This window comes from Sinohyriopsis cumingii, chromosome 12 (assembly GCF_028554795.1).
Source record: "Sinohyriopsis cumingii isolate HCF-2022 chromosome 12, ASM2855479v2, whole genome shotgun sequence".
Lineage (NCBI taxonomy): Eukaryota > Metazoa > Mollusca > Bivalvia > Unionida > Unionidae > Sinohyriopsis > Sinohyriopsis cumingii.
Window position 1 is genome coordinate 60,439,964 of NC_142972.1, and position 24,307 is coordinate 60,464,270.

The following is a 24,307-nucleotide window of genomic DNA, read 5'->3' on the forward strand; positions in this document are numbered from 1 at the left end:
TCTTTTTAAAAAAAAAAGTATTTGTTTATTGCAGTGAACCTAATTGCTTAATGAGCCTGTTCTATATTTAGCTGATGTCATCCAAATATTCTGCTTAAGAATGCATTAAATTGCAAGCAGAAACAGAAAAACAAAAATACAATCTTTCATACAAATAGCCATTGATATTTGATTGTCAGATTTGTTTAAAGAAACATGAAATGACATTTTGAGTTAGTGTGAAATATCTGTAGCCCTATATTGTGACAGACATGACATGTGATCTACGAAATGCATTTTGTCTTCATTTTTCAGCTCACTAGTGATGAGAACAAATGACAATGTATATAAAATTTGCATATGTGTTAGATGGTTACAAAAAGTGTCTTATGTCAAAAACATCAAACATATTCTTGAATGCACTGCTAATTCCTACGGACTTGAAAGAGGCAGAAATCCGTGAAAATTTGAGGTTTTGATTGAACACATGTTTACATATGTTGCAGTTGATACATAGTGGGCATGGCATAACAATAATAAACACTCGTACAAACATATTAATTTATCGGTAATCGGGAGGACCAAAACTAACCACTGTTGAACCTTGTCCTCTTAAAATGCAATCTTGATATAGATGATCACAATGCCTCTGTCACTACCTCAGCAGCAATGGTAACCAATATCTATGTGATATCGGAACCTCAACTTTAAGAAATCAGAATCTGAACATAATAAAAAATACATAAAACATGCATCCAATAGTTCATTATAGGCACCGAATCTCATTAATTAAATTTGCTTTCTTGGTTTAGGTTTTAAACATGCATCCTGTGATTATCTTTCCTGCCATGTGACATGCTGAAGTCCCTCAGGAAAAGACTGCAGAGGAATGGTACGCATCAAATGTTGATGTCTTGTACATCCTGTTCAGAATTTCATTAGCATATATTGATTTTTATGTTGAAGAATATAATTGACATCAGCTGTTCATTTCAAAATCTTCCTTGATCCTTGAGGTGCTAATCTGACACGATTCCGGACTGATCGATCTGACAGGATTCCAGACTAATCAATCTGACATGATTCCGGACTGATCGATCTGACATGATTCCGGACTGATCGATCTGACATGATTCCAGACTGATCAATCTGACACAATTCCAGACTGATCGATGTTCAACTGCAGCAGCTTTTGCAACACCTGAACTTTGGTAAATTTTCACTAAAGAATTATTGTCAAACATTATGAGCATTTCAGTTATCTATACTGGTGTTCAAGTTGCCATTCACCTATATCAAGGTTGATTGGGCTGGAAAATTAGAATCAGATGGAAGCGATCATAATGGCAGAATATGATGTTAAAAATTAGGATTGATTCTAGCAATACTGGAATGGCTGGTACATCTGCCATCACCAAAATGATGATTCTCTATCTTGCCTAGTGATATTAACCCTAACCACAACACATTTACAAAACAAAAATGAGATAAAAACTTGAGCAAAAGAAAACGAGCTGCCTCGATTATATCACAGACTGATTACACCGGATGTTTTTGTAGTATGACAGAATTCCACTTAATGTATTATTTGTCTGTCTACATATCAAAGAATTGTACATGCTGCTGACTCCTTGGCATCTCTATACTTTGTCTTAACATTCTCCAAAACTCTTGCGTTAACTGCAATGTTACCAAATCTCAGATTCTCTGCAGCTTCATTCTTATTTTTATTATAAATAAAAGGTTTCATAAGTTCTTGAGGATCAAGGTTTAGATTATCCAGTTCATTGCCCTTTTGCACCCAGTCTTGTTCCATTCTCTCAATCTGCCGAGCCTCTTCTAGAAGTTTATCCTCAATGGGAACTGTGAAAGCTGTCTCTATCCTGTACAGATTGCTCAACACAAACTGAACTCTGTTCACTGAAACAACAAGGGAACAACTCTTACTGAAATGTTCTTCACAAATTGAAAATTTTTGTTGATTCAGACGCTTTTGTTCCTGTCATTTCCATTCTGATTATTATGATCACAGAGTTAACAGTTGATATAAAAAGTTGTTGGAGGGAATCTTGTTCTTTAGTTTTTTTTTTATCCTATGCCATGGATAACCAATTTAGATAAATGGGACCAACTAACTTGCAATTTTAGATAAGACAATACACTATCTAAATAGGTTTTTGCATGAGTGCTCATTTCCAACAAAACAAAACAATTTAATGAACAAGTTGATTTGGTTTGTTTATTAGGTGTGTAACGACACATCAACATATGGATGTTGTGACATGCCAAGAGAGTTGGATTAAAGGGCCATGCACCACAGCACCTGACCGAGGCTGATGGCAGGATTTGAACACAGGCCCAGTTCACTGTGAGACTTGCAATTTAACTACTGAGCCAGTGTTAAATAATTTCTATCTTCTGCATACACTGTATTATACTTGCTTCTGAGTCAAGCCCAACTGCAACAATATATACCCTGATCCCATAATGCACTGGCAGATAAGAGTTTATTTTCTTGGTTCTACTGATTACTCATAACAAACTGAACAGACCTAGATATGTTTGTATAATATGCAGTGGTAGATCTGGGTCTGTGCAGTTTGCAGTTGGACTTGACTTAAAAGTTACGATAAATGGAAACTTTGCAAGCAATATGTTAAAATTTCAACAAGTTTCAAAAACTCAGCCAGAAAAGAGCACAAATGTAATATTTAATTTGTCACAAGCCCAAACCACTGATATTTTAAAAAACCATACAACTTCAGTTCATTTAGGCACCTGGACATTTATGCCTTATCCTTGTATTACATTATGATGTAATCTAATGTCATAGTGTGCTATCATATGATGTAGTATGGGAAAATATTGCACTGCCTTATTAACCTAAATGACAGTGACATCCTGTAATAATTACATCTTTGATAACTGAGTGACAGAGATCTATTCCAAACATCATGTAATAACTACATCTTTGATAACTTATTGACAGAGAGCTTTTCCAGACATACTGTAATAACTACATTTTTGATAACTGAGTGACATAGATCTATTCCAGACATCCTGTAATAACTACATCTTTGTTAATTGAGTGACATAAATCCATTCCACCAATACCTCCTCACAAGTTGTAGAGTACACAATTTAAATCTGATATCATCAACTAGCTTAGATGAATAAGATGTTATACAAAATAAATTATTAATTTGATGTAAAAGGAACTACTTAAACTTTATATATTTAAACACAATTCAAAATAATATAATGTTGGTGTAAAACAATTTACAAGTATTAATTCGATAAATATTTAAGTAGATAGATTTTAAAGCTAAGGTGTTGTCTCCAGAGAATGGGCTATGCACTTACGATCTGCATTGCCAATATTATAAAAGATGCACTGCCAAGGCACTGGACATGATCATGCCAGAAGGTGCAAAGATGATATACACAAGTGAAAACACAATGAATGTTTCCCATGTGAAGGTACACCACTTATTGTGACTGAAGGTACAAAATACTAAAGATATATGATACAACACAAAAAAAGGTGCAGTCAATTCAGATAACTATACCACTGCTCTTACAGCTCTAAAGGAGCACTCATTACAAATCAACAAAGATGCAAGTACCATAATACTTATGCTCCTCTTCTGACAATCGTATACTCATTATTCCCACTATGAAAACAAAGTCATATGGACAATGTTCTTTTGCATACCAGGGCCCAGCAACGTGGAATGAATTGCCCACTGAACTTAGACACAAAGACACAGTGATCCCATTCAAGAGTGCTCTTAAAACTCACTTATTCTGACTGCAAGAACAAACTTAAAGACCTAATAATGTGTCCTACCTTAAATATTTTCAGTATGTTTTTTATGTTTTCTAATTTCATTGTGTTCGTGTTTTTGTAATCATATCATTATATATGTTTTTTATGTTATAAGTGTTGTCTAATGTTGTAAAACGCTTAGAGCTTCTAAAGATTAGGCACTATACAAAGTCCTCATCATTATTATATTATTATTATAGTCAATGGGGGGAGGTGCTACTCAAAAGGTGTACAACCTTGACATAAGGTAAAGACACTCAGTACATATTACACAGAAATGTGTATTGGCCCCAACCTTGTGAGATAAATACAGTGGAACCTTGTTAATCTGGATAGCTTCATTATCACTGAATATGTCTGGAATAATGCGTTTTCTAGATAATTGAATCATGCCATTTTTATTTTATTATGTCATCATACATGCATCCACTGTACATGTACATGTATTTGCAAGCCCTACATGAAGTGTATTCAATAATGGTGGAAATAAATTAATGAATTCATCTACTAGCTTATACAAATTTCACTTTATGATAACATGCACTTGTTTTGGGTTTGAATACAGCATCATTAGCTTGTTGATATCTGGCTTGGTGAGCATGGGTTAGGTCTGCTTAGTCGGCAGGTATGGACAACCATTTGTCCTGTTTTTGTGATGTCCACAATTGTCAAGTTGCCAGTGTCTAAAAATGAGTCAGCTGTAATATGCTTGCAGATATCTTGCATTGTAGCTTCTTTGTACTGGAAAATCTTCTTTTTATGTTGGCTGGTATCTCTACTTGTCTACACTTGCCTGATGGTGTTGCCACAATAATGTAAAAAGTACAACAAATACAAACTGATATCTCGCAGTTAAATGCATTATGGTAAGCTAATAAGATGCAATCATTTTAATAAGTTATATTTTACAACTGAAATTTTACAAGATAACTGATGTTTTTTATTCTGAAATGAAGCCCTATACTTTCCAAAGCCTAAATCAATCAACTTTATTTGTACAGACATCAGCAAACTCCAACAGTTAAATACAATTGGTAAACAACAAAGAGACTTAATGATAGGTGAATCAGTGTGTGCTATCTGACAGACTGTGTTTTTATATATGATTCTTTAAATTTTCTTATTTTGGGACAGATTTTTCCAAGATTATCAAGGTCAGTTTCATAGTAATTTTACACTCTGGTCCCAGATTTTGATTTCCGGATCTAGAACACAGATTTCTGGATTAACAGAGCATATTAACTTTAAGGAATTCCGTTCCTGTTGAACTATGTCCAGATAGTGAGGTTTCTAGATAAACAGAGTCTGAATTAACAAGGTTCCTTTGTATATATTCTTGAAGGTGCACAAACTCTAAAGTAAATTCTTGCTTATTATATCAGAAGAGTAAGCTTTGAAAGCGTGCAAACAACGTATTTACTGTTCAGTGTATCAACTACAACATTTTCTGGAGATCATCATAATTGTATGTTTATAATATCATTTCCGCATCACCATGGATTCTGCATCATCTGTGCCAAGGCTGGTCATCAGTTGTTATAAATGGGAATGAAATTTATTTTTCAGCGCTATGAAATCCAATTGAATCAGCCATGCCTGGGACTAATGCATATGGCTTTTATACTCACCATCAAAAAAGAGGTTGCAGCACATGCTTTATCTCAGGCCGAAGTAATGGAAAACGGTTTTGTCAAAACATTGGCAGGACAGTGAGTATTACCTAATAACATCGGGTGATTGTTTACTGCACAAAGCTCATCCTGAAAGGGTATGACTGCTAAAGAAACACATAATCACCAGGTGATTAATGGAGAATGTATCAAGATGAAACAATACTCAAAAAATTTCAGGCTAAGTTATACACAAAATAACAGACCCACGCAATGCAATTCATTTATCGATTCCAGAAACTTGTTAAGCAATTTATTTTCTAACAGTATACTGTATGTATATATATATTGTATTCCTGACAAGTTGGATACTGACATCGGCTTGATGATGAGAATGAGTAGTCAACCTTGTGGAAAACACCATCCTTGGATAAGCAGACATGATCGATGCACATGCTGGAAACATGGATTTAACCTGAAACTCAGAGGTGCAAACAAAACAAGCATGCAACCCTTACATAATCCAGGCTTACCTTCAGGAGGTAGAAAAACAATGGGGTGGAAACCTCCAAGAGGTTCATACATGACCCTCGTAATAACAATGTCCTGATTGATTGTCAAGTAGCATATGACCAATCGTTCCATTTTGTTCATTTCGGACTGTGGTACATGCATCCCCCATCCTATCTGGTCTCCAATTTTAACTGCTTTTGCAGCTGAAGATATAGACAAATAAAAATGATCAAGATTGAATACAAGTTTTACACATCAAATGCTCAGAGTAAAGACTTCCTAGGAGCCTGATCAGAATCCAGTATTATGTTCTGGGAATAAAAGGGAAGTAACTCCCTATTTATTCATCAATCTTAAAGATGCCCAATGAGAACAAGATATTCACTTTCTCCAACAAAAATAAAGTCTTCCTAGGAGCCTGATCAGAATCCAGTATTATGTTCTGGGAATAAAAGGGAAGTAACTCCCTATTTATTCATCAATCTTAAAGATGCCCAATGAGAACAAGATATTCACTTTCTCCAACAAAAATAAAGTCTCACATTTGTATGTACAAGACTTTTACAGAATGCCATACCTCTCCTGCCTGCCATGGCATAATCTGATCAAAGTATTGATGATACCAAACTTAGTAGAACCATTGTACAGTTTGAAATTTCTGCAAAATCTGTCAGTTATGAAAAGAAAAATGTTCTTAAAATTGCTCTATTTTTAACATCATCAGTCATATTTGATGGCAGATTGGCTTTTTTTATACAAAATTTAAAAGCCTTCAAACTGATTATCTTTGTAAAATTTGTTCAAATTCTGTTTTGGAGAAGTCATTTAAAGGTCCTTCTATTTTGGTATCAGCTGCCACACTAGACTGTGGAGATCAGCCCAATTCTCTTTGATGCCAAATACCATGTTTTTCATGTCAACTGATTCTGCAATAGAACAAAATTACAAGAGAGAGAGAGAGAGAGAGAGAAAGAAAGAGAGAGAGAGAATACTGAAAGCAAGTTCACTTAATAGCTTTGCACAATAAACAAAATGTCCTTAAACGTCTTCTGGTAGAGGGAAGCGGGATACTTAACGATCTTAACAAAGTTGCTTTTTTTAAACTTCAAAGGAAATGGAACCCTCTCTTCTCCACTCATTTAGTTATAAAAAAGTGATAGCCTCCTATGCATAATAGTCCAAGTGGATTGTTCACCTCGCTGAATAAACAACAAGAACAAAGAACTTGGAAGAGAAATTTGACTCATATGCATGAATCCCATTGCCAAACGATTTGGAGTAGCCAACAACATATAGACTGTTATTGGAGAAAATGCAAAATGTACTCTAAGTTGGATATGTATGAATGTATTGGGCTTAATGGCACATCAGCACAATAATGGCTATATAGTGTCAATTAAAAGTTAAGTTAAAATAATGCAAGAAAAAAAAATTGCAAATTGCTATAGGGAAATAACTTATCACAAATTAATGTAAAATCTCCAGTCTTTCAAGATAAAAGATAAAAGGAAAACAATATAAAATCATTAAAATGTAGCAACAGCTTTGTTACCTAAGCCATATTTATATGTGTTTGTGTGTGTGTGTGTATGTGTGTGTGTGCGTATATATATATATATATATATATATATATATATATATATATATATATATATATATATATATATAAAGTTTAAACTATCATCTCACACTGAAAATAATGTGGTTAGTGTTGGCATTAACCTGGTCATTTTATCATTAGTTATATGAGTGGATTTCTTCCAATGCATTTCAACATCGTTTCTTACCTCCATGAAATATTCCGGTTGGACTTTCAAACTGCACAAAATGCATATTGGTCACCTTCATTGCAATATCCAATACAGAATTAAAATTAAAACATGTAATCTTTCTTTCCAACTGGTTGATACAGTTCTATGACCTATAACTGAATTTATGGATTTATCATATAAATGGAGCTAAAATGTCAAGCATTGTGGATATTAGCGGATTTAATTAGAACAAATCGTAAGTTGTTAATTTATTTGTGACATATTCCACTCAATAATACAAGTATATTTTACACAGTTTTGCTGTTAATTTTCTTATCTATCTATTTATCAATCCAGTTAGGCTTATTTATTTTTCCAAAATGCAACTCTAACTTACTGACAACAATCAGCCATTCATATGGATCAGAGCTGCAAAATACACTCTGACTTGTACACTATGAGAACCGAAAAAAATACACTTCTGCATACTGTTCATGCCAGTGTCAGCCTACAACAAAACAGTTTGTAAACATTTAATGCAACTTCCCTTTTAACAGGTACCTGGGTAACTGATCATTAAGACTGATGGGTACCCTTTAGATCTTTACTAAATTTTCAAAGTTCCACTTGTTGAAGATAATTATTATCAGATTTTGTCTCTTAAGCATTTTTTTCCCAGCATCTTTAAAAGTACTTCTCTGAAACTATGAGAAAAGGTGAGACATTTTGATTTGCCTATACAACAGATGTCCTGTTACTTCCTGTCAACTTGGTTAATATGAATAAACCAAGATATTTCAATTTGTTTATACAAAGTTTTCCTGTTACTTCCTATTTACTCAAAGATATGAAAAAAACCTGAGATATTCTGATTTGCCTGTGCAACAATTACCCTGTTACTTCTTGTCGACTTGGAATGAATAAAAAATTATCTTTGATATGTTGTTTTAATTAGGAGAATTTTCGCTCCTGCTTGGTTTTCTACACACAATCAAGAGACTCCAGATTAAATTGGGAGAGATGACATATCTGCATTTTCTCCAAAAGTCAAAGACTTTTCTCTGGTGGTACATCATCATGTAACCAAGTTCATACCAAACAACATCTGTCTCACTGGGGGGGATGTCTATACACTTGACACAATGTGTTCCGGTAGCAGTGGTCATTGGCAAGGTATGCACTCTGGTCAAGGTTCACCCTCTCAAGGTATGCATGAGAAAGGTGTATCTGATATGTGATTTGCATACTACCATTTCATCTCTGCCATTTGTTCTATACACGAGAAATCAACGATCGGTTCGCTCTGACTGCAGGACAGCTTTGGCTGCTTGATCTTAACTGCCATTATCCTTAATACATGTACCAATATATCATAGCAGCCTGGGGTGCAGTGTACTTTTTCCAGATTGCAAAAACAAATCATGTTTTGTAAGGCTTGCAGCAAGGAAAAGGAAATCTGGTTTCAATGTAGTTCAAAGATTTGAGTATGGCTGTAATTTCTGCATTAAATATGGCAGCTTTATTGATCAAGGAAATTAGGTCACTGTGACCTACTTGTTGTGTTACTATCATGAAATGCATCCACATATATATGTTTTATCAATGTAAGAGAAATAGGGTCCAATATATTGAGGCACAACACGTAAACAGCTGAAAATACAAAATTCACTCACATGAAACAATTAGGCCACACTCTTTTAATGGTTCAGTTACTCTCCTTAAAATGCATCCATATACCAAATTTCATGAGTGTTGATGAAATAGGGTTCAAAATATTGAGGGTGTAATGAACAAATACTTGAAAATACAAAAGTCACTCGAGCATGAAAATCAAGGTTACAATGACATAGTTTTAATATGGCTGGATTACTCATCTTGAGCTGCATCAACCTTGCACTCGGCACAAATGGAGGTGAAATATGGTCTAAAATACTTAGGGCATGATGAAGAAATAACTGCAAATAAAAATTCACTTCAACATGAAAATAAGGACACACCAACTATGTTTTAGTTTGGCTGAGTTACCCTCAGTGAGTTGCATCCACATACCATCTTTAATTAGTTAGGTGAAATAGGGTCCAAGATTATTTAGGGCTTAATGACCTGATAGCTGAAAATAAAATAAAGTTACAAATGCATGAAATATGGTCACAATAACCTAGTTTTGGTATGGCTGAGTGTTCCATAAGTGTGGGTTAAATAGAGCAGACAATTTTGAAGTATAACAAGTGGCTCACTATAGAGGACTTTAGTCCAGTCTCACAGTTGAAATATAGCATTTAAATGGCTATGTGTGCTTCAATACTATCACTACATCAGACTCTGACTTGTGAAAGCCTTAACATGAAAACTTGAATGCAAAATCAAAACACAGTCACCATAATTGCTGCCAGAAAAATGATGTCTGTGTTACATCTTACACTGGCTTCCCATATGCTGGATTTAAAAAAAAAATGACTGTCAAAGAATTACTGTAAAATTTGGATCATTAACTGGGATACAGTTTTTTTTTAATGGTTTTGAAGTAAATGTATGATTTTGGGGGTATACAATTTTGTGTGGTCTCACTTGTTGAACATAACCCACAATCTCGACAAAAGTCTTTTTTGTAGTAGATTTAACTTTGTGGACATTTTGTACCTACCAAAAGAAATTAAATCCTCCAAGAATATTGCTGACTTTACAGTACAGACATTGTTGCCTGTGGCACTGGGTCTGTTTGACAAAACAATGTAAGTTTACACACACAATTCACAATTTGAGTAAGTCTGACGCACAAGACTTGCATCAGAAAACGTCATTATAGCAAGTTTTCAACTTGTTTCTAAATTCTGGAACTTTTGGACTAAACCTCTGAGTATGTAACATTGGCATATGTATTTTATGAATCTAGGATTTGTTTGTAATCGTCTTAACAATGTGTTTTGAAAAAAGTCTAAAATAACAATTAAAAAAATATATATAATATTTAAACAAAGCAAAATTGTTTGAATAGCATGAACAATTTCCTAATCACATCTATTTATGTGTGAACCTACCAATTTATGTATGAACCTACCAATTTATTTTTATCCATATTCTGCACTACGGGGGGGTGGGGGGTGGGGGGGGTGTAGTCATTGATTCTATTATAATTCCATAAACAGTTTTCATACCCAAAAACTGCACTTTAAAGAAATACAATGAGTATCTGCTAATCTCGAGATGGAATGAGGAAGATAGACTGGTTGGTGCACGAATGTTTGATATGATAACTCATACTAGAGATGGAAGCCATTTCAATTACACTGGACAACAAATTTTTACAAAAGTCATGTTACTGAAATAAAATTAGTCAATTCTTATCAATTTTTATGTGCTGAACACGAATATGACAGTCAAATTGCAAAATTGGCTCTAGTTTTTTTGTAATCTGCAAGAAATTAATGTTTACATAACGAAATGCATTCCAATAGTAAAAGGTCAACTGTAATAGCCTACCTATAAAAAATCAAGTCATTGACTACATCTTAGATTTCTTCGCCTGTCTCTTGTACAGCTGTTCGGGAGCATCTCTGAGGAGTGTCCAGCAGTAGTCAGCCAGCATTGTAGTGGACCATTTTCCCTGGTATCTTTGTTCCATTGTTGCGATATCTTGATGAAAACGTTCGCCGTGTTCATCACTAACAATACCACAGTTGCTAGGAAAGAAATCCAAATGGGAATGAAGGAAGTGAATCTTTAGAGACATATTGCAGCCAAGTTTCTTATACTTCATCAACATGTCTTCTACTAGTTCCTTATAGTTTTCTGCCCTAACATTTCCGAGGAAGTTTGTAGAAACTAGGCGAAAAGCATTCCATGCTTGTTTCGCGTCACCTTCCAGCAAGTTGTTGAACCGGTCATCTTTGAAAAGCTCTCGAATCTGAGGACCCACAAAAACTCCCTCTTTAATCTTTGCTTCGCTGAATCGAGGGAATTTTTCATGCAGGTATCGGAATGCTGGCAAAGTCCGGTCAATGGTTTTCACGAAGTTCTTCATCAAGCCTAGTTTGATGTGAAGGGGTGGTAGCAAGATTTTCTGAGCCTCAACCAGAGCTGGGTGTTGGATATTCTTCTCTCCAATGGCTACATTCTGCCTGTGAGTCCATTCCTTCCTCATGTAGTGCATTTCCCTTGCTCGGCTATCCCACTCGCATAAGAAACACATGTATTTTGTATATCCTTGCTGCAGTCCCATTAAAAGGGCAACTACCTTCAAATCACCACAGAAGTGCCAGCTGTACTTGTTATACTCAATGGAATTCAGTAGCTGCCTTAAGTTATCGTATGTCTCTTTCATGTGGACAGCATACGCTACTGGAATAGATGGAAGAATGTTTCCATTGTGCAAAAGCACAGCCTTGAGACTCAGTTTCGAAGAGTCCACAAATAGTCTCCATTCTTGTGGGTCATGAGTGATTTTTAAAGCATTCATGAGGCCCTCAATATCGGAACAGAATATCAGATTACTTTCCTTTCTGAAGAAAGGCTCCAATTGCTGGTGGCGCTTTCGATATGCAGTAATTGTGACATCTTCTTCTAGAAGATTCCATTGTTGGAGTCTTGATCCTAGCAATTCTGCCTTGTTCTTTGATAAGTCCAAATCATGAATCAGGTCATTTAGTTCTTCCTGTGTTATTCTGTGTGGGGTTGATGATGCACCACAGTGAAAATCTGGATCACTGCATGCTGATGGACCAGGAGAAGAACAGGTCGACTCACCTTTGTCTTCGTCAGATGAATCAAGAGAATATTCTGCTGGAGGTTCTGGAATAGGAAGTCCCTCACCATGTGGAACTGGTCTCAATGCAGACGGAATGTTTGGGTAGACTATTCTCGACTTCTTTTGCTTCGTTATTCCGCCGGAAAGAGGAGGAACCAAGCAGAAGTAACAGTCATTTAGGTGGTTGCTTGGCTCTCTCCACACCATTGGGACTGCAAACGGCATTGATGACCTTTTGCAATTCAACCACTGTGAAAGCTGTGTTGTACATGTAGCACAGCATATATGCGGAGCCCAAGGCTTGTCTTGGTCACCAACCTTGCATCCGAAGTAAAGATGATATGCCTTCTTCACTTGAGAATTGATACTTTTCTTCTGGTTGGCAAATGTCACTTCCCCACAAATATAGCAAAAATTGTCCGCGGTATTAACACACTTTCGAGGCATTACTGTTCTTTATTGTATGTAAATGGATAAAATAATAAGTTTTATGTAACAGTAGCTTGAACTGTCTCGCACAACGTCTAAAATATTTTAAATGCTGAACCTGTCTGATTGGGCTTTATATAGTACACTGCTTACGTCAGCTTCAGCAGCCGCCTGGCATTAGTATAATAGGCCTACACATGTATAGTACACTGCTGACGTCAACTTACTTCAGCAGCCGCATGGCATTAGTATTGCATTGCATCAGAAAATGATGCAATCAACTGTGGATGATGTGAGCATGATGGTATTATGCAATGTTACATCATTATTCCGGATGTTGCTGCAGTCCTACTGGAGAAATTTACACAGTGAAACATAGAAAATGAGGTATATGAATATCTTCAAAACGAGAGCCAATACAAATTTTTCACGGTTATATTCGTGTTCGGCACACCAAAATACTACAGATTAGGGCCTTTTCAAGTCCGTAATGATTTCACTGTTGACCAGTGTTATCAGCATATTTTACACCACCCCAAAGATGCATTCAGCATTAGAAACTTGTTGTCATCTACTCATCCTAATAATACATTATACAAAATTATGATGATGTTTGTTAATTAGTGTAGATGGCAGATGGTGTTCTGATTACACCACACCATGCTATCCCACCCCACCATACTCAAGAACAGTATCTGCTGGAACTAGAGAATAATAATGACTATTAACAGAACCATGAAGGAAGAGCATAAGCACATAAATGTCTGGCATTTTAAACACCATGAATCACCAATTTCACAGATATTCCTAGCTTACATGCCAACATGGACGCATTTTCTTGGCGTTACTGTTTTTGGTTTGGACTTTCCTTTAAACCCACTAACAGATGTTGAACCAGGCAGACTAAAGAACTTAAGACCTTCAATTAATTTCATAAAGAAATTCAAGTCATCATATAAATTATCATGGCAGGCTGTTTTGGCCAAACGGAGAAACAAAATAACAGAAGTATAACAAGTCACAATGATGTAAGAGGACAGCAACATGGCCAATTTACATGACATGTTGCCTGTAGTAGACAACTCAACAAGTATTATCCAGTATACCTAGTTTGAAAAATATCCCATAGCTTGACACTAAGATTGAAGATTAAGCCCCACGTGTATTCTAAATGAAGTGCTCATCAGGCTTGTAAAAACATATATGCATAATTTGCCTGAGAAAACATTGATAGTGCTTACAAAATGTGGAATTTATTATCAAGTTGTTGAAGAACTAGTAAATTATTAAAACTTATCCCCACATATCCCCCTTACCCATACGAATATCATTTACTTGCCATGCTTCTACAAAAGGATGTAAACTTTGTGTACAAAATGAAGCATGTGACCTATTAATGGGGAACAGATTGACTGGGTTAGTTAACTACAAATTTAGTTTTTTATATAAAAAAAATTAAGAAAAAAATAAAACTAAAAAACCAGCTAGAACCAGTCTACTGGGGACCGAAACTGTTCTAGCAGTCATCGCGAACAGTGCAGTGATGCATGGCCGAGTAATCAGTACATGTCTACTCTACAAGCTGTTAAATGACAGCCTTACTATTGTTATCAACAAGCTGTTAAATGATAGCCTTACTATTGTTATCAACAAGCTGTTAAATGATAGCCTTACTATTGTTATCAATAGAGTTTAGGCCAAATGCAGAATGTTTTCCGAGGTGTTAAAAGTAACAAAGGGATCAAAAGTAGTCCATGATGGCTTCCAAATCTTTGAATTAAAAAATCAGCCATCTTTTGGCAGAGGTGAGATAAAAGGAAAGACCAATCAATGATTTCAGCAGAAACACTTGAGTAAGTAATGCAACACTGGTTAAATATATTAAGCTGCACCTATGAACAACATCAAAAATGTAAAGAGAAACCGTAAGACATGCAAGACATGCTTTAGATGCTGATGAACATCGCACTGTTAATCCACTGAGTAAGGAAAACACCAAGAGAGACAATAACTGACATTAGGACCTGGAGGAAAACATTGGATTAGGTGAAATATTTTGAGATCTAAATACAAACACAAGCCAATGTAATGTGAGTTTGTTTACCTCTTATCATAGAAAAATTAAGGTCCTTTTTAGCACATGTAATTGAAGTCAGGGCTTGTGAAATTGGAGTCAGGCCTTGTGGAATTGGAGTCCAGGTGGAATTGGAGTAAGGGCTTATGAAATTGGAGTCAGCGAGGAATTGGAGTCAGGGTGGAGTTGGAGTCAGGGCTTGTCGAATTGGAGTCAGGGTTTGTGGAATTGGAGTCAGGGCTTGTGATTTTCTAGACATCAGCCCACAGCTTCTGTCTGAAAAATATTTTCTTTAACAACTGAATACCCTTAATATCTTGAGTGGAGAACTTTGCATGTCAAAACTGTACAATGAGTAAATTTTTGTGAATAAATTAATATGATGTATCAAAGAGACACAGAAACGTGATTTGAAATTTGGCAGCTTCTAATTGGTTCAAACAAATTTGAAATATACATCCATCTCTGCTGACATGTTAAAGACAGCCCCATCTCAATATTAGTCTCACAATCTGACATTAATCTTATATATAAATCTATTTATAAAATATGACCATGGGGGTATGGTGGTAGGGAAAGTAAATATGATTATAAGTACTCTAGACATACATGTTGCCAAGCTACTAAAAGCTACTAAACCCTAGACCCAGACAAAACATTTTTGATAGTCCATTTCTAGCCACTTAACCCCTATCAACTCAGACAAAATCTATATGCCTTACTCAGTCCGTAATCCTACTCACTACCCCCTCACCCAAATATCCATGCTGATATTTGAGTGAAGATGATTTTGGCTACATATCACATACTAATACACTGTAACTAAGTACACTATCCACTGAACCCTACCCCATCAAAAACAATTCTTACTGACCATACCCTGCCAGCTCAGAATTTAGTTTTTTACCAACTAAATTCAGCCACCAAAACTATAAAAGAAGAATTTAAATGTTTATGACTTAGTTCAGATATGTAAATTTGTGGTAATAAATAATGAACATCACATTGGAGAAAAAAAACTATTTTTAAGTTATGACCCAGGGTCAAGTCCCCAGGAATTAGGAGAGACCCAAGGGCCAAAGCAGGCCTTTTCGTGTTGAGAAAGTCTGTACTCTGTATATATGTCTATATGGTAGGGATCACAATGGCTTCTAAGTTATGACCTATGGGCAGTGCCCAAGAAGGACCAGGACAGACACATGATCAAGGGACAATAATAGTTTTACATAGTGAAAATATGAATTCTTTCTGTTGATAAAATATTAGTCTATCTGCATGGATATAATCCAAGAAACAGCTTCCTATTCCTTTTCTTTGTAACACTGTATTTGTAAACCAGCATACTTTCTGAAAATGCATTTTAAAATCAACTGCTACAGTATGGTTTTTAAGATAAAGAAAAGAGAACTACTATTTCAAGATATCTAAATGACTGGAAAGAAAGAGACAATAGGTAAATGCTGTCAGCATCACCTGTAAACAGATAGAATGGGCCATAGGCCATGAATAGTATCTATGGAAACGAACTTATACTCAACATAACTTGATTTATACTCAGCCTAACTTGCCTTTTGGCTCACATCAATATATCTATTCAACTCTGATGGGAATGCCTCCTTTTAGTGCTGTGATTTGTTGTCAAAATTTCAGTAAAAATGGTGATTCAATGTCTCAACTTGTTGAATGTTTATGCTTGTTTACACGTCGAGTCCAACTGCTATCTGGTGTTTGTTAGGAGTGATCAGAATAACAAACAACATAGACCCAGGTCTGCAGGTACATTATGCAAAGGCAGATCAGGGTCTTTGTTGTCTGCAGTTTGACTTGACTTATAATAGAGCATATATGGTATATTTTTTGGGTTAATGAACTAAGTAAACTGTATAATCATTCATAAAAATGTTATTGTTCATTTTTATTGAGGATGCATAAAATAGGTTTACAAAAATGGAATTGTTGGGATAAAAATTCTCATATATGGTATATATTGGAATGTCAGTGAACATCACAAAATACCCTGCTCACTCTATTTCTCTCTCTCTCATCAACAATCAAACTTGGGAAAACTTTGCACTGACATTTGTCTGTAACCTGTCGCAAAGTTACATAAAATGAAGGGAAAACTTATGACTAAACTTCATAATTCTCATTACTGAAACACTCATAAATAAAACTTACGAAAATCATTGGCATATGTTGTTTTTTGAAATGGGGCCCAGATGCGAAGAACATCCAAGCGTAGCTGTGAAGTCTGATTCTTCTCCTTCTCTAGGATTCCCGGACCTGTAAGACCTATTATAGGGGGTAGGACTTTGCTATCTTCTCCAACTTTATCCAACAGTCTGATCTCAAAGTGGTTGAAGCCTGAGAAATCAGCACAAGTCATACAGTATGTGTCATTCCAGAACTGCATTTTCAAAGACAAAATTACATTCTTGTCTAAAAAAATTTACTTCCATTTTCCATAACCTCCTATAATAAATAATACAAGAACATGATGAAAAATGATATAAAAGATATTAATCTGAACCAAATCCATTTATGTGAGAGTTGGGATTATCTAAGTCAGTGCTGTCCAATCTTTCTGACACCATGGGCCATTGAAAAATGTTTTTCTTGAAGCCGAGGGCCACATCAGAAAACTGAAAAGCAACGACTATATAGCTGCTTGAGCTCTGGCGGGCCATTTAAAATCAGCCCACGGGCTGCATGCAGCCTGTGGTTTGCTGGTTGGACAGCACTTGTCTAAGTTTTTTAATCATGTTCATTAGAGATAAATGAACCAGCCCCATGCCGCTTGAAATTACATATTTATTACAACAACTGTGAATTATCATTTTTATTAATTTATAATTACCATATATATTCACTTATAAGTTAAGACCAACTGCAAACAACATAAACCCAGATCAGCCATCACATAATGTGCCTGCAGATCAGGGTCTATATTGTTTGTTCTACTGATTACAGCATCCAACAGCAGATCTGAGTCTGTGCACTGTTGGTCTTGACTTAGAAGGAAGTATATAAGGTAATATATTTTTTTGTGGATATCTATATTCATGCTTTTTTAAAGTACTTAATTTTATGGAATTGGAAACAAATTTCTATTGTTTCCATAGAAAAATTATTTTTGGTTTGGGTTTTTAAATTCATGGTTTCAAATAAAAATGAAATCCACAAAAAATGGTACATCTGGACCACTGGAGAATAGTCTAATATGTGTATCAAGACTCACAGAGCTATCTTGAACAGTTTTTGAGTCTTTGCTCTGGAAATGAAAGTGGGAATGACGGATGAGCAGAAAAATGGACAAAAATTCTACAAATATATAAACTAAAGAATTTTGAATATCAAAAGGGATATCTAATACATGTGTTAAAATTTCATAGAAATAACTTAAATAGTTTCTGAGTTTTGTCCTGGAAATAAAAGTGTGGGCAATAGATGGATAATAAGACAAATGGTCAACATAAATGTATCAGCATTTAATGGCACCTCAGCATAAAAATGGCTATCCAGTGCCAATTAAAAGTAAAATTTCAAAAGTTTAAATATAAAAAAATGGCATAAAACTTTATGGAGATGAACCATTTCAAATAAATGCAGACATGAAGTACAAACAAATAAAATATAAACAGTAAAAATGTTAAAATTCTTTAAAAAGTACACAAAATAAAAGATAATAGTAACAAAAGTAAAATAAAACAGTATGGTCAAAATTTGTTATGTAAAGCACATTCCCTCAAAATGTTCAAAATTTTTCAAGTAGTACATAATCATACAGTTCCTTCATCAAGTTCACATCAAAGTACTTAGGTCTCCCAGGGTGGAAGTCAACGTACTTGACAAGTGTTTGTTCCACTTTCAGTTGACACTGGTAGGGTATGCACTCTGGTCAAAATTCACCCTTCAGGATCTATGGGTAAGGTATGTGTGTCTGGTATGAGGTTGGCTCAACACCACCTCATCTCTGTGATTTGTTTTACAAGAAGGATGCCATTATTCAATGACTGGTTTGATGTAGAGTTTTCATTCCATATATTTTGCCAGCCATGAAGAACATAAAGATTTAATATAACATTTTTGAGGTCAGAATATGGAATCTTCTGGGCAGGTTTCACACCATTACATGTCCTTTTATTACCCATAATGTAAATAAAACTATGCAGCCAAGAGTATTTGATACTTTTTCCACAATTTATGAACAAATCATGTTGGTATAAGATCTCAGGTGAGCTAGTATGCAACTCAGTTTGTTATGTCTCTGGAGACTATACTTCTCATTTTATTTGTTCTGTTGATGACCATAACAAACTGCAGAGACCCAGATCTGCCAGTGCATTATGCAATGGCAGATCTGGGTCTGTGCAGTTTGCAGTTAGACTCATTATATAAACAAGTATATATAGTACACATGGTGGGATGGTACCATATTGTTCTATGTAAAACTGTATTATATAAATTAATGACTCAAAACTGAGGTGCAGTGCCAATCATTATTCTTGTCTGTAACTTCCTGTATATAGGTAATTTTAAAAAAATATCATTTTCATAGATGCCTAAAATTTGCATAATTAAGAAAAAGGTTTTCTTTAGCAAAGATTAGAGGACAATTACAATTGTTATGATTGATGGCACATTACCAAAAGAGTGTATGACAAATTTCAGACGTCTCATTGTTTACATCTCCCATTATCTGTTCCTAATGCATGAAAATATTGCTTAGGTCATTATATGAGGGGAAAAACCCAGACAGCTTAAAAGTCCTAAAAATTACACACAGAGTTTAAAAAATTAGAAATTCTGATCAATCTTACTATTGTAAGAAATTTATATGTACTATTTACATAGTTTTAAGATACTATCAAGTCAAAGTTTGTGTAGATTGTACATGCCTTAAGTGTACATTTTGCAAAACCATTTTTAATAAATTGTAAAACAAATAGGAACAAATGGAAAGTAAATACTGAAACATTCATACATTCCTATGCAGTCTAGCAAAGATTACATTTTTCCATGTCAGAAAGTGTTATTCATATGATCATATGAAACTTTCCAATCATATACCATGCACACTTGTTACTTTTATGTTCTTGCGTGCAAGTTACAAAATGGAAGATTACTGACTATATCATTACTTTATCACATTTAAGATTAATACAAATCATCAGATTCAAGGTGGAAAACATGTATAACATTTTACATTAATTATATTTATAAGAATGTATTACACTTAAGGTTTGACAGATGTCTCCAACACAATTTTCCCATGTCCAATAAACAGTATTCTCACCTGATGAGAAGCTGTAAGGACACTGTATTACTGACAAATCCAAATGATCCTTACAAATCAGGATGTTGTTGTCCTCATCGATCCAGGAATGTGAGGGTCGGCACCAAAATTCCAGGTCAGACTGAAATGGGATTCAATCAGGAATTATACAGAAATGTTTTATATTCAATACAGCTGCAAGATAAAGCCTTGGACTGTCACAGGTAAACAAGCAACCAATGTATACCAATACAGGTGAAGGCCACACAAATAAAGGGAGGCAACTACACTGCACCAAAATAGACTCCAATAGGATTTACATATCATACAGAAAGTTTTATGCATGGTAAAAAGGGATAAAAATTCACTCATTTGCTCCTTTGGACATGTGGTAATTTAGAAAAGGATGTGCAGTCTTTTCTATACAAACAGTGAAATAAACAGTGTGGTCACTTTATGATTTATTGATCTGAAGTCAATAGTAATTTCAAATTTTCAGAGATATCGCAGTGCTATTTCATAAATTAAAATTACCTACTGAACCTAGAGGCTATAAAGAAGCCAGGACTTGAATGGACTAATTAACAGTGTCAAAATCAGGAACATGCTGCAGAACCAAATTTAGCCTATAAATGTGAAATATGGGACACCTTGTGATCTATTATCCAGCAAAATCATGTAACAATGAAATAAATGACACACTCTGCTCTATTATATGATCCAAATGTATAAAAATGAAAGATATAAAACACTGTGCTCCATTATATGACAAAATTATTTAACAATTAAATATACTGATGTACTGTGCTCTATTATATGATTAAATTGTGTAACAATGAACTATATGACACATTATGCTATTATATGATGAAATCATGTAACAATGAAATATATGGCACAATGTGCTTTATTATATGATGAAATCATGTAACAATGAAATATATGACACAATGTGCTCTATTATATGATGAAACTGTATAACAATAAAATATATGACATACTATGTTATTATATGATGAAATCATGTAACAATGAAATATATGACACACTGTGCTCTATTATGATGAAAGCATGCAACAATGTGAAATGTATGACACTGTGATCTATTATATGATGAAATTATATAACACTAAAATGTATGACACATTATATTCTATTATTAAATGAAAGCTTGCAACAATGTGAAATATATAACACATTTTGCCCTATTATGATAAAGTCATTTAGCAATGTGAAATAAGACACATTGTATTCTATGATGAAATCATGTAATAGTGTGAAATATGACACTCTGTGCTCTATTATATGAAGAAATCATGCAACAATGTGAAATATACAACACATTGTTTTATTAAGAAAGCATGTACCAATATGAAATAAGACACGTTGTATTCTATTATATGATGAAATCATGTAATAGTGTGAAATATGACACTGTGCTCTATTATATGAAGAAATCATGCAACAATGTGAAATATACAACACATTGTTTTATTAAGAAAGCATGTACGAATATGAAATAAGACACGTTGTATTCTATTATATGATGAAAGCATGTAACAGTGTGAAATATGAAACATTATGCACTATTATATGCTGAAATCATGTAACAATGAAATATATCACACATTACGCCTATTATATGCTGAAATCATGTAACAATGAAATATGACACATTATGCACAATTATATGCTGAAATCATGTAACAATGTGAGATATGACACATTATGCACTATTATATGCTGAAATCATGTAACAATGAAATATATCACATATTATTCTCCAGTAAATGATGAAATCATGTAACAAAAATCCGTTTTCTCTGTTAATATGATACATTTATCATTTTATTATGCTAATGATACATGGTTTTGCTTTTCATCCACCATCCACAACAGGGCTGAGTGGCTGAGTGGTCTAAAGCGCTCACTGTTCCGGATCACTGCCATCTCACCTCTGTCTGCGTGGGTTAGAGTCCAAGGCTCGGCTAGTGTGGGTATGTGGGAAAGCCTGCCAGTAGCTTCTCATGGGTCAGTGGTTCTTCCTTGGGTTTTCCAGGGATCTTCAGCCACCAGTTATACTGGCCGCCATGTATAGCCTATCTTGTGCTGAAAAATGGTGTTAAACCCTAGAACAACAACAAGAACAACAACCATCCACAACAACATCAATATTGCAAACACTATATTTTTAAATATTTTGCTATTAAGATGTATATATATATATATATATATATATATATATATATATATATATATATATATATAACTCCCCATGAAGCTTATATTGAAATAAATTAATTAAAAGAAGTCAAAGATTTTAAGACTCAACTGAACTAGACTGCACTATTCCATTATCCATGTCCTTCCCTCTATTGCTTATGAAAAATCATGTCAGCAATTTTGATGCAGACAATGGTCAGATTTTTTCAAGGACACTAACTTGAAATACTTGTGTAGAAGTGACATGATTTTACATTTCCAAGTACCCATCTTCTTCAATCATCCATCAAAAGCATTGTGCTTCTGTGCATAGGTGGACAAAAAGTAAAAAAATTGGCATAGTTCCAACAGAAATAACTTTGTTAGCTACAGTTGGGGATACAATCACAATGTCATCCTTGACAAGCTTTATATCAATAACTCAAAGTTGTGCAGTTTTCATCTATGAGATGTCAACATTTTAGAGAAAGTCAATTGGGTACCCGACAATCCTAATGATCGGTGACCTGGGTACCCGATCAAAGGGAAATTATATTAAATGTGAACCTGAACTGCTTTGATTTAAGTTCATATATGCCAAACCCCACCCCCCAGAGGTATAAGCATAATTATTACTAATATAAGTGGAAAAAAAGCACAGCATAAAAAGAGTGATCTATATATATATACATACCATAATTTAAAAAAACCATATGAATAACGTACATTTATTTCTGCTACTGACCTGTTTCTGCAGTGATTTGAAATTCTTGTCATAAATTGGCTAATTCTATGTGGATTAGTACACAAGGATAATTGTGTACCATATATACTTGCATATAAGTCGACTCAAACTACAAAAACATAGATCCTGATCTGCCTTAGTGTAATTCCCTTACAGATCAGGATCTAAGTTGTTCGTTCTACTGATTACTCTTAACAAACTGCACAGACCCAGATCTGCTCGTGCAATATGTGATGTCAGATCTGTACAAATTGCAGTTGGACTCATCCTATAAGAGAGTATATACGATACATACATATACTTACAACACTGAAATTTGGTCCACTGCCTGTATGTGTCTGCCATGTTACATTTAACTCAACATCATAACCATTCCCACATATCGCTATGGTTGGAAAGAATTCCTCAGCTCGAGGCAGCGTCACATACTGGGTACCAACTGGTGTATTGTTCTTAACAAAGACCACAGCTGCTGCTTTTGTGTCAAAAGACCTCATCTCCAGGCCAACATTATCGCCTATATCAGAGAAAACGATTTGTAAGTAACTCTAGTCTGCTCCCACCAACTGAGTTTTCTGCAAATTGATGACTTCTCACTGCCTTTGTATAAATATTTTTTTTAAAATCACATTTTCAGGACTTCTTAGGAAAATGGACTTTACTGACCAAAGCTATGCATCATCATTCATTGAACTACATTAACATGTTTTAACCTGCTGTAACAGATTTTATTGTTTGTAATGTCATTGGCTACTACCAAGCAACTATGCTGATATCAGTTGAAAACAAGGAAGCTGTGCTTGGTGGTTTGTAAACCTACAAGACACAGATAATTGCTGAATCATTACATCAACTGTAACTTTTTCCTCCTAATGAGGTACAAAGATAGTAAAAAAAATTAGGGATAGGGGAGTGACTAGACCACTTCAGTAAATGGAAGGGAATGCCTCCACTTTTTGTAGGCAGCTTTTTTCAATACATTAAAGACTCTAAAATTCAACATGACTTGTGCTAATTAATGCTGGGGTAAAGTAGTGTACAACTGCCTACCAAGTATATGTCAATCAAAATGTAGAACTCTTAAAGAAAAGCTAAACACACACACACCCACACACACCCACACACACACACACATATATATATGCCCATGCACATA

The 24,307-nt window shown here is 34.7% G+C and overlaps 1 protein-coding gene across 1 annotated transcript in view; it reads right to left on the minus strand.

Annotated features, from left to right (window-relative positions):
- Positions 1-441: 441 nt before the first annotated feature.
- LOC149786564 (uncharacterized) overlaps positions 442-24,307 on the minus strand; it is a 54,164-nt gene continuing 30,298 nt past the window's right edge. Inside the window, exons 12-16 of the mRNA XM_089977071.1 lie at positions 23,457-23,668; positions 20,226-20,346; positions 17,108-17,293; positions 5,952-6,134; positions 442-1,899 (exon numbers count right to left, since the gene is read on the minus strand). Coding sequence (XP_089833197.1) covers positions 1,583-1,899; positions 5,952-6,134; positions 17,108-17,293; positions 20,226-20,346; positions 23,457-23,668 — 1,019 coding nt within the window. The 3' untranslated portion in view covers positions 442-1,582. The remainder of the gene's footprint in view (positions 1,900-5,951; positions 6,135-17,107; positions 17,294-20,225; positions 20,347-23,456; positions 23,669-24,307) is intronic.